This window comes from Setaria viridis, chromosome 8 (genome assembly GCF_005286985.2).
Source record: "Setaria viridis chromosome 8, Setaria_viridis_v4.0, whole genome shotgun sequence".
In the NCBI taxonomy this organism is placed as follows: Eukaryota; Viridiplantae; Streptophyta; class Magnoliopsida; order Poales; family Poaceae; genus Setaria; species Setaria viridis.
Window position 1 is genome coordinate 35,049,991 of NC_048270.2, and position 11,917 is coordinate 35,061,907.

Consider the following 11,917-nt stretch of genomic DNA (forward strand, 5'->3'; position numbering starts at 1 on the left):
TAATTTGTGATCAACATTTTGAGCTGAGAATTATGTAAACATTGGTTCTGCGATCACTACTTGTGTTCCCTGCCACTGCATGTGTTTCATGCAAATTGTTATAAGGCAATCTTCTTCTAAGGTGTTGGAAAGGGAATAAAATCGTAGGTTGCGACCATGAACCCGTCTAAGGTTGACGGATGGGTTTTCAACACCTGATGAGCAGTTGGCCATCTCTTCTCAGGTAGTTTCTGGAAAGGATTGTTCCCTGAACAAAACAACTTGAAGCAGCAAAATTTAAAGTCCATCCTTATTCCTCGTTATATTTTTCTAGAAAATAAAATTGTCTCTAGTCTATACGACCGCACACAGCCATGGTTCATTACATGCTATTATGATTTAATATAATTTATTCCTCAAAGCTATGCTACCGTTCAAATACCAATTGTCTTAACCTACATGTCCGCAAATTATTTTTATATACCTCCTTTTAATTTGCCACTGCGTGTTTTGCCGCAAATTATTGGAGCTTAAGTACTCAGCTGAAAAATTGTTTACTTTTGAGATTTTTCTCTAGTTTGTTAATTTCTCTTTAATTTGTGATCAGCATTTTAAGCTGAGAATTATGTAAAAGTTGGTTGTGTTCCTTGCCACTGCATGTGTTTCACGCAAATTGTTTTAAGGTTCACTTAGTCAAGCGAGTGGTGCGGTGGTCCTTTTCATATAAACTGCACTGCACGAATCTTATTCCAAACTAGTCATTAATTATAATTATTTCTGTTGGGAAACAAATCTCAAGGAGAGTCGAGCACAATAAAGTAGGAGAAGCACTCGTGGTCTCGTTCCAAATATTATCCGTCCCTTTACAATGGGGTAGGGTTCCCCTTTTATAGTGACCGGGGGTCATTTTACATACCATCAATACCCTTTCTCACCTACTATAGATTTCTAGAATATGCCGTACATAAAGGTCTTTGGAGGTAACTTGTACAACTTGGACTCTCCTACCGAGTCACACTTATCATGCCTCCAGGTAGTCACGCTAATCACACCCTCCGGGGTTCACGCTTCTCAAGCCTTCCTGCAGTCATGCTTTTCATGCCTTTGTATCTTTAACCTCGAGCTGGTAAACTCCTCAACCTCATGCTTGAAAGCTTCTTAGTCTTGTGATGAACAAGTTTCCTAGCTTCGTGTCTTCACCCTTGACGCGTACTGTTCAGCGACAGCCCTGAGTAGGAAAACATGGTGAAGAGCTCTTGGCTCGAGGTTAACTTCGAGCGCCCGAGGGTAAGCCACTTTACATTTTATCCATTAGCATGTGAGGATGTGAGGTTAACCTGTTTCTCACACCAGTCTAGGCCTAGCGAGGTTAATTGACTTCGCACTATTGTCTTGATTTTGTGAGGTTAACTGGCTCTTGCTGAAGAAGACAACCTTCAGGGTGACCCGTCTTTTTAGGCGATCCCCAACAATTTCCATCCTGATATTGTTTGAGACTAGCCTTACTCGTGCCCAGCCTAAGATAGCTCCATGCTCACCTAATTATTTGGGATCTTACCGTTTCGAACCACCGGCATTTTGCATTTTTATTCCTGTAGCGTCTAGATTGCGTGCAATGGGGACCGGAAATGAAGGAGAGATCAAGCACCGTGCCATGTGATTTAGGCAATCTTCTTCTAAGGTGTTGGATAGGGAAGAATATCCTAGGTTGCGGTCATGAACCCTTCTAAGGCTGTAATCGTGACCGATGGGTTTATAACACCTGATGAGCAGTTGTTCATCTCTTCTCAGGTAGTTGCTAGAAAAGATTGTTCCCTGAACAATTAATACAACTTGAAGCAGCAAAATTTGAAGTCCATCCTTATATCCTGTTATATATTTTTTTTGAAAAGAAAATTGTCTCCGGCCTATGCGACCGCGCACAGCCATTGTTCATTACATGCCATTATGATTTAATATAATTTATTCCTCAAAGCTATGCTACCGTTCAAATACACATGTCCGCAAATTATTTTTATATTACCTCTTTTAGCCACTACGTGTTTTAGCGCGTGCCTTTGCCACTCCATATTTTCTCCATGTTTCCAACATTGCATCCCTTTTTCATTATTTCTTCCACATCCATCGTCCCTGCACGCGAATTCGAGAAAGCACTCACAATTCAGTTCTGAAAAATGATCATTTTACATTGAGGTAGGACTCTCCTTTTATAGTGACCAGGGGTCACTTTATATACTGTGAATACCCTTTCTCATCTACTACATTCGTAGAATGTGCCGTACTTAAAAATCTTTTGGAGGTAACTTGTGCAACTTGATCTCACACACTGAGTCACACTTCTATAGCCTCCAGGCAATCACGTTAATCACGCCTCTGGGGGTTGATGTTTCCAACGCCTCCATGTGGTCATGCTTTTCATGCCTTTGTACCATTGGCCTCATGCTAGTAGATTCCTTAACCTTATGGTCAAAGCCCTCTTAGCCTCGTGCCGAGAAAGTAGCCTAGCCTCGTGCCCCCAATTCTGGCATGCTCATCCAGTGACCCTGAGTAGAAAAACATGGTGAAAAGCTCGTCACTTGAGGTTAGCCTCGAGCGCCCGAGGGTAAGCTATTTTACATCTTAGCCATCAGCAAACAACCCTTAGCTTCGAGACCAAGGCAACAGAGACGACGCGAGGTTAACATGGTTTTCACGTCAGATAGGACCCGCGAGGCTAATTGTCTTCACACGAGGATCTTGTGATCATGCTTTTCATGCCTTCGTACTATTGGCCTCGTGCTAGTAGATTCCTTAACCTCATGCTCAAAGTCCTCTTAGCCTCGTGCTGGGAAAGTAGCCTAGCCTCGTGCCCCCAATTCTAGCATGCTCATCCAGTGACCCTGAGTAGAAAAACATGGTGAAAAGCTTGTCGCTTGAGGTTAGCCTCGAGCGCCCGAGGGTAAGCTATTTTACATCTTAGCCATCAGGAAACAACCCTTAGCTTCGAGACCAAGGCAACAGAGACGATGCGAGGTTAACATGGTTTTCATGTCAGATAGGACCCGCAAGGCTAATTGTCTTCACACGAGGATCTTGATTTCACGAGGTTACTTGGTTCTCGTCGAAGTAAACGACCTCGAGGGTGACCATCTTTTTTTAGATCCCCAACAACAGCCATTGTTCATTACATACTATTATGATTTATTATAATTTATTTCTCAAAACTATGCTACCGTTGAAATACCAATTGTCTTACCCTACATGTCCGCAAATTATTTTTATATACACTACGGGAAACCTTAAATTTGCCGAGTGTTTTCTTTTTGCCGAGTGTTTTTTTTCGGACACTCGGCAAACAAGCTCTTCGCCGAGTGCCAAGCCAAAAACACTCGGCGAAAAAAAAACACTCGGCAAATCGGGACTTTGCCGAGTGTCAAATAAAAAACACTCGGCAAAGCCCCCTCTTTGCCGAGTGTCAAAAAAAACACTCGGCAAAGAGGGGAGTTTGCCGAGTGTTTTTTTTGACACTCGGCAAAAAAATAATTTTTTTTCCTCTTTTCACCACGAAATTTTTTCTGCTCCCCACATACAACATGTGGTACTCCATGTTAAAATTTGGTATATTTTTGGATTTATTTGCTATATTTATTTAATTAATTGCATTTCAAGGAATTTTTTGGTATAAGTCAAATTTGAACTGCAAGTGATTCAAATTATGGAAAAAAATGAGTAGAAAAATGATATTCATGTTATTTGGCCCAATTTGAGACCTGACCCATGAAATGAAAAGAAATTTCGAACATCTTGTTCAAGAAACACGACCATGAACGTGTGGCAGTAGTAATTTTAAATTGTAAAAAAAACAAGCAAAGTCTGAAAATCATGAGATTTGTCATGATGTGATGATATAATACGTGGAGGCTATGAAAAAAAATTGAGAAGGTTTTGCACATTTCATCATATACGATGATTACAAACTGAAGCATCTCAGAAGAAGAATAGTAATTTTGAGAAGATTCGATAAGATTTAGAGTCGAAGTGACGGTCGAGTTGGGTTTGACTACAAAACTTTTTGTATAGGCAATAGAGAACATATATTGATTCGTGTGAAAATTTGATATTTTTTTGAGACGGTTAGATATTTTTTAAATTCTTTTCTAAAAAAATTTGCCGAGTGTCCTATGGTGGACACTCGGCAAATAAACCGTTTACCGAGTGTCCACGTAGGACACTCGGCAAACAGGCGGCCCACGAAATAAACTAACCTCCCCCGGCCGGCCCCCTCCCCCAACTCCCTATCTTCTCCTGCCCCCTCCCGGCCTCCTGCCGCTCCCTGCCCCCTCCCGGCCCACGCCTCCTGCCGCCGCCGCCGCCGCCGCATGCCATCTCCCTCCCCCGGCCCCCTCCCCTCCCTCTCCTCCGGCGGACGCCATCTCCCTCCGCCCCCTCCCCTCCCGCCCCCGGCCCCGCCGCCCGGCGCCCCCCGGCCCGCCGCCCGGCGCCCTCCGCCCGACGCCCCGCCGCCCGCCGCCCGGCCCCCGGCCCCGCCGCCCGCCGCCCGACCCCGCCCGCCGCCCCCTTCGGATCTGGCCGCCGCCGCCCCCTTCTTCCCCTTCCCCGGCTCCCTCCCCTCCGGCCGGATCCGCGCCCCCTTCTTCCCCTCCGGCGCGGATCCGGCGGCCCCCACCTCTCTCCCCTCCGGATCTGGCGCGTGGTGGCGGGCGGGTAGCGGCGGGCGGCAGCGGGCGGCAGCGGCGTGGCGGCAGCGGGCGTGGCGGCGGCAGCGGGCGGCAGCGGCGGGCGTCAGCGGCGTGGCGGCAGCGGGTGTGGCGGCGGCAGCGGGTGGCAGCGGGCGTGGCGGCGGCAGCGGGCGGCAGCGGCGTGGCGGCATCGGCGTGGCGGCGGCGGCAGCGGCGGGCGGCAGCGGCGTGGCAGCGGCGGGCGGCAGCGGCGGGCGGCAGCGGCGTGGCGGCGGGCGTGGCGGCAGCGGCGGGCGGCAGCGGGCGTGGCGGCAGCGGGCGGCGTGGTGGCCGTGGCCGTGGATGGCCTGGGCGTGGCGGCGGCGGCGGCCAGGGGTATGTTTTTTTTTATTTTTTTCTGGAAAATAGTTTGCCGTGTGTTTTTTTTCACTCGGCACACTCTTTGCCGAGTGCCCGAGCAAAGACACTCGGGAAACTTAGCTTTGCCGAGTGAAATTTTGCCGTGTGACGTTGCCGAGTGTTTTTGGGGTTTCGCCGAGTGCCCCAGTCACTCGGCGATTTATAGCTTTCCCGTAGTGATACCTCCTTTTGCCACTACGTGTTTTAACGCGTGCCTTTGCCACTCCATATTTTCTCAACATTGCGTCCCTTATTTCTTCCACATCCATCGTCCCCGCGCGCGAATTCAAGACACCGGCCCTGTGCGTGTGGCCCGGCCATATATGGTCGAAATGGGGCAAATGCCTCTACATTTCATCTGATACAACGTTGAGCTAACACTTTTGATATACGGCTTCTCCTAACAGGACTGGTGATTAGAAACGCAGCCAGCAGCAGCCGTAATTCCGGTGCAGCAGTATCCGACTCACCGTCCGGCCAGATGTACGGTGCAGCTGCTTTCAATGTTTACCGTACGCGTGTTCAACTTGTATCCGAGTTTCTCTATTACACGTAGATACCTAATAGATGCAGAGGCTGTTCTATATACGCGACCTACTTGCTATAAACGTCTACCTCAATGCAAAATCAACCACGCCGTATTAGAAAGAACACTGAGCAACATGGCCTCCACGGCTTCTTCGCGTGCCGTCGCTGGCGGCTGCAGCACGTCCGCCATCACCACCGCCACGGTGAGCGGCTCGCACGTCCTCAGGATTAACGGCTACTCCGAATCCAGGGCTTACGGCGTCGGCAGCTACGTCGCCTCCAGCAAGTTCCTGGTCGCAGGCCACAGCTGGTTTCTCAGATACTACCCCGTTGGTTTTAACGAGGAGACTGGCGATTGGATATCCTTCTTCCTCATCCACGGCGGTAGGAGCAGCGTCAGGGCACAGTTCAAGTTCAGCTTGCTCGATCTGGAGGGCAACCAGGTCCACAGCAGGAATTCCTTCTGCCCGGTTGCCTTCCATGGCTCTAGATGTTTCTGGGGTTTCTCAAGCTTCATCAAAAGAGAAGATTTCGAGAACTCAAATTACCTGCGAGACAACAGCTTCAGGGTCGTTTGCGATATCACCGTTTTCAACGGCTTCTACAAAGAAGGCACTATGATGTTCGTCGACACCGTGCCACCCTCCGACGACTTGCATAAGGACCTCGGCAGGCTTCTCGCGTCAGGGAAAGGGGTGGACGTGAAGTTGAAGGTGCGTGACAAGCAGTTCCTGGCACACAAGAACGTGCTCGCAGCTCGGTCGTCGGTCTTCATGGCCGAGCTCTTCGGGCCACTGAAGGAAGGAGAGGCAGATTCTGTGGAAATTCATGGTATGGAACCTGTGGTGTTCAAGGCGATGCTCGACTTTATTTATACTGACAATGTACCTGAAGTGCGAACGGGTGAAGAAATAGCAATGGCGCAAAATTTACTTGTTGCGGCGGACAGGTACGACCTGAAGAGGCTGAAGATGATTTGCGAGCACAATCTGTGCAGTCGTATTACCAAAAAAACAGCCGCGACTACGTTGGTATTGGCAGAGCAACATGGTTGCAATGGTCTGAAGAAGGCTTGCTTCGCCTTCCTTTCGTCCCTCGGTAGTCTGAAGGCGGTCATGGACACCCAAGGGTATGATCATCTGCGGAGCAGTTGCCCCTCCCTGCATGACGAACTGGTTGCCAAGTTTGACGTCTCCAAAAGAAACAAGATTAGGTCATTTTTGTGTTTCTCTGTTAAGTAGAGGTACTGGTCCAACAAGAATTGGTAATATTTTTGTGAGGAACAAAGATGGGTATTTTTTGAGGTTTAAAATTCAGCGTGTAATATTAAATGTAAAAACGACCTGGTCACTTGTATAAATAAGTAATGTACGGGTGTTTTCTTCTATAAATTTGCATAACTAGACAGGTTCTTGTTAGTAGAGTTCTGTTACCGATCAAGAGATAAGCAGAAAAAAGTGGCATGTTCTAAAGAAATCGCTGAAGATAAGGCCGGTGTATTTACAAAGCTAGGCTTCTAATTTCTGTGTCAAGTGAATGATAATTAATAATTATATTAAAAGAGAGTTTTAGATCAATTGTTGGAGTCATATTGGTGTTACGTTGGTTTTTTGTGCAGTTGTCTAGTTCCAGGTAACTAATATAAAATTCAGGTGTTGAGCTTGTCTAAAATACCGAAATTTCACCACAGTTCAGTTCAGGTTTTAAACATCAGAAAAACACGTGAAGTCATTCATTTTGGCACAACTCAGTGTCTAGTAGGAGGTCCAAAATCCACCAGGATTAGTAAGCCGTCCAAAATGTTGTTGGGGATCGCCTAAAAAGATGGTCACCCTCGAGGTTGTTTCGTTCGACGTGAGCCATCTAGCATCGCAAAATAATCGACCTTGGGTGAGGGTGGCCAACCTCGAGGGCCAGTTTGGCATAAGAGTCATACTAGCCTCGTGGCAACGCTGTGAATTTGATCTCGAAGCTAAGAAATAATTGCTGATGACTAGGCCATAACAAAGCTCACCCTCGAGCACCTGAACCTAACCTCGGGCAACAAGTTTTTCCCTGTGTTTTACTCAGGGTTGCTGGGATGAGCATGCCAAGGCTCAATGCACGAGGTTGCACATCTTTCGGGGACGAGGCTAAGATGACTTCGAGAACGAGGCTACGGTGACTTCAAGTGCGAGGTTAAGGGAACCATTACCACGAGGTTGAAGGCGCGAAGGCGTGCAAAGCATGGCTGCAGGGAGGCATTGGGAACGTGAAGGTGTGGTTCATGGGATTGCCTGAGAGCATGATTTACGGAATTGCCTGAACGCATGAGAAACGTGACTCGGTAGAGAAGAACAAGTCGCACAAGTTACCTCCAAAAGACATTTATGTACAGCATATTCTAGGAATGTAGTAGTTGAGAAAGGGTATTCAATGAATGTAAAGTGTTCTTCAAGACACTATAAAAGGGGAGCCTTACCCCAATGTGAACAGAGGCTTATTTTCTCAGAATTGAATCGCAAGTGCTTTCCTTAACTCTGTTGCATTCGAGTCTCCCTTAGAATCATTTCCCAACACATGTACATCTAAGTTCTCTCTCTAAAACGAATCTTGATCTGTTGTTCTCATTCCTTCATCTCTATAATAATGAGTTGTGTCTTCTGCCACTGCATGTTTGTAATTTGCAGTGAACCATATACTACTACACTTCATCAGTCGTAGTTTAGTTGTTGTAAGTTTTATGTTTCTTCTATTGTCATCCCTATAGGGTCATTGTTTGCCCAGTTTATATTTTCTTCTTTATTAATACTAGCAAAATGCCCGTGCATTGCTACGGTAAAGATCAATAGTGTTTTTTAATATCATGATTTTTTTATTTCTAACCCTGGTGCAACAATCAAAAACCCAAAAGAATTGTGTTTTTTGTTGTTGCATCGCCTCCTCTCTATCCAGGCCATTTTGTTTGGCGTTTTCCCCCTTGCTTCTCCCCCCAACTCCCGATGCAGCTGTAGCTGTACTGCTTGCTGTTCTCAGTCCAGCTATCCCCCACAGACTTCGCACAAACCCCTCGCACACACCAAAGAGGAAAAAAAGAACTCATTTTTTTCATCGGAAAAAGAGAGTGAGAGAGAAAATTATACTCCCTTCCTCCTCTACAGTCCAACCGTAGACACCAAGGCAGGTCAGGCAGGCAGGCAGACAGGGGAGGCAAGAGGGGCACGAGCTCGGCGAAGCTGCTGAGGGAGACAAGCCAGCTGTTGCTGCTGCATTGCACTGCATTGGGCAGGAGGGCTCGCCGCCAGGGGAGGCTCGGATCTTGGCATCCTTGGCGGCTGCAGCTGGTGGCTGCTTCGGTCGGTGGCTGGCGCTGTAGCCATTGGCAAGCGGCCTGGGCACAACGTTGCGTGATCTAGCATGCAATGCTGATGCCGCTCGTGCAGGGAGGCCTAGATCTTGAGGCGACGCCGGTCGCGGCCGTGGGGGATTCTGGTGGGTCCGTCGCCGCTCCGCACTGACTTGCCAACTTCACGTGGCGGGTGGGAGATCTGGCCGATAGCGCGGGCCTGCAGATCCCCTACCTGCGCGGGCCAGCAGGTAGCAGGCCAGCCGCGAGGGCCAAGAGGCAGGGGCTGAGGGGCGGCCGACCGGCGGCGGCAAGCCAGCGGGCAGCAGGGACAGGAGGTAGGCGAGGCGGTGGAAGGGAGGGAGAGAGACGGAGCCTCTGGACGGACGAAAAAAAGAGGCACAAGTCTTATTTGTTTTAATATTAGGTGTATATATATAGATAATCAACAGTCCTCCTGCTTGGTTCGTTTGAAAAATATACTACTACAGTTTAGAAGTTTGATAGGGCGTTTTCTAAAGTGCTTGATGCCAACATGTTGTTCATACGGATGCCTTGTACCATTCAGAGTCCTGATTGGAAACCAGCTTGCGTCCGTATCCCAACTTACAATCTGACCGCTAGTAGAATTCCTTACGATCTCGATGATCTCGCTCCTGTCGTTGTTTATAGGCTGTACACGCAAATTCTCGATCAATCAAGACATTGATAACATCAACCACACGCCTAGCTACCACTACGGAAATACTAAAGTTGCCGAGTGTAATTTATTCGCCGAGTGCATTATTGCGGGCACTCGGAGAAGGCCGCGTTTGCCGAGTGTATTCCTGATAACACTCGGCAAACATATTACACTTGGCGAAAATATGATTTGCCGAGTGCCAAAAAAAAACACTCAGCAAACACACGGGGGACACTCGGCAAATAAAATCCACTCGGCAAACCCTTGAGCACGTGACCTCCACGTGCGGCGTCCGGTAAAGCCTGTGACGGATGTTAGCTGTTTGCCGAGTGTCGACGGGGGACACTCGGCAAAGCTCAGGATGTGCCGAGTGTCAGGTGCGACAATCGGCAAACCTTCATGTTTGCCGAGTGTTTTTTGACACACTCGGTAAAACTAAATTTTTTTTCCCGCCTCCACCCTCCAAACTTTTTATACTCCACATGTATGACATTTGGCACTGCATGGTAGAAGGTGGACTATTTATTGACCTGTTTGCTATATTTAATCAATTAATTTCATTTAGAGTAATTTGTTGATTGAAGTCAAATTTGAACTATAGGTGATTGGAATAGTGGAATAATATGAGTGGAAAAATCATATTCATGCAGGCTTTGCCGTGTGCTGACACTCGGCAAAGTGGTCATGTTTGCCATGTGTTGGCACTCGGCAAAGCCGTGGTGTTTGCCGAGTGCCTACTGTCTGGCACTCGGCAAAGCTGCCGTTAGCCTCGACGCCGTCAACGCCAATTTCGCCGAGTGTGTCTTTTCGCCGAGTGTTTTTTGACCATCGGCAAAATGTTTGCCGAGTGCTCGAGTTTTGACACTCAGCAAAGTCCTGTTTGCCGACACAAGATTTTTTGGTCTTCGCTGAGTGCCTGTGGCACTCGGCAAATTAAGTGTTTCCCGTGGTGTACCTCCCGCCGCCGAAACCACGACCATCATCTGTGTCAATATTAGAGCAAGTACAGTTCAGGATGCCTCCCACGTCTTCTTCCTCCTCTGCCGGTGGCAGCAGCGGCAGCATGTCGACCGTCGTCGCCGACATGGCGACCGGGTGGCACGTGCTCAGGATCAGGTGCTACTCTGCAATCAAGGCAGCCGGCAACAACAAGTACATCAGGTCCGGCAACTTCAACATCGGAGGGCATAGCTGGTACATCACATACTACCCTGCTGGGTACGACGATGACAGCGTCGGTTTCATGTCATTGTTCCTCTATCTCGACGAAGCAGCCACTGACCATGCCGTCGTCAATGCCCGATTAAAGTTCAGCTTGCTCGATCATCAGGGCAAGCCAGACTCTGCATACAGCAAGGATCATGGCCAGATAATGAGCTTCAAATCTGCACCTGCTCCCGTAGGCTGGGGTTACACTCGGTTTCTAAAAACGGATGCTATTTGGGAAGGATCCAAGCACTTCAAACACGATCGCTTCATCATCCGATGCGACGTCACGGTTTTCTTGGGTATCCGGACAGAAGCTGCTACTAGGCAGGCTGTTGCCGTGCCGCCCTCTGACTTGCACAAGGCCCTTGCTGAGCTCCTGTCAAAGGGAGAAGGAGCAGATGTTACTTTCGATGTAGACGGGGAACTTTTCCCTGCACACAGGAACGTTCTTGGCGCTCGGTCATCTGTGTTCAAGGCAGAGCTGTTTGGTTCGATGAAGGAGAAGATGGCGGCTCCCGTGGTGATCCGTGACATGGAATCATATGTGTTCAAAGCACTGCTCCACTTCATATACACGGACTCGCTGCCCGCCATGGAGGCGGGAGAAGAAATAGTGATGGCTCAACATCTACTTGTCGCAGCGGATAGGTACGACCTGAAGAGGCTGAAGTCGATTTGCGAGAACAAGCTTTGCGGTCGTGTTACCAAAAGAACTGCCATGACTACGTTGGTACTGGCAGAGCAGCATGGGTGCCGTGGGCTGAAGGAGGCTTGCTTTGCGTACCTGTTATCCCTCGGTAGTCTGAAGGCAGTCATGGACACTGATGGGTATGATCATCTGAGGAGCAGTTGCCCCTCCCTTCACGACGAACTTATTGCCAAGCTGGATGTCTCCAAAAGAACAAAAAAAGACTAGGAGGTCACTTTGGTGTTTCTCTGTTCAGTAGATATATATACTAGCTAGTCCAAGACTATATTGGTACAAAGCATGATGTATTTATACAACGAAGACTGGTATTTATTACGGAGGTCTTTTACAGTACCCTATTATACTAGTGTTAAAAATGACCAGTATAAAAACATCCGATGGTTAAGATTAATTGTATACTATTAAAG

General features: G+C 48.2%; 2 protein-coding genes across 2 annotated transcripts; both read left to right on the forward strand.

The window, feature by feature from the left end:
• The first annotated feature begins 5,719 nt into the window (after positions 1-5,719).
• On the forward strand, positions 5,720-6,826 carry LOC117834579 (BTB/POZ and MATH domain-containing protein 1). Its single transcript, XM_034714127.1, has one exon. It carries the CDS (start codon positions 5,720-5,722, stop codon positions 6,824-6,826), a length of 1,107 nt encoding a protein of 368 aa, XP_034570018.1.
• Positions 6,827-10,655: 3,829 nt separating this feature from the next.
• LOC117834580 (BTB/POZ and MATH domain-containing protein 2) lies at positions 10,656-11,717 on the forward strand. The gene has a single exon (XM_034714128.1). It carries the CDS (start codon positions 10,656-10,658, stop codon positions 11,715-11,717), a length of 1,062 nt encoding a protein of 353 aa, XP_034570019.1.
• The last annotated feature ends 200 nt before the right edge of the window (positions 11,718-11,917 follow it).

Bases quoted from the DNA above. Each gene is read 5' to 3' on its own strand.
- LOC117834579 (XM_034714127.1), top strand. From the start codon at position 5,720: ATGGCCTCCACGGCTTCTTCGCGTGCCGTCGCTGGCGGCTGCAGCACG.
- LOC117834580 (XM_034714128.1), top strand. From the start codon at position 10,656: ATGTCGACCGTCGTCGCCGACATGGCGACCGGGTGGCACGTGCTCAGG.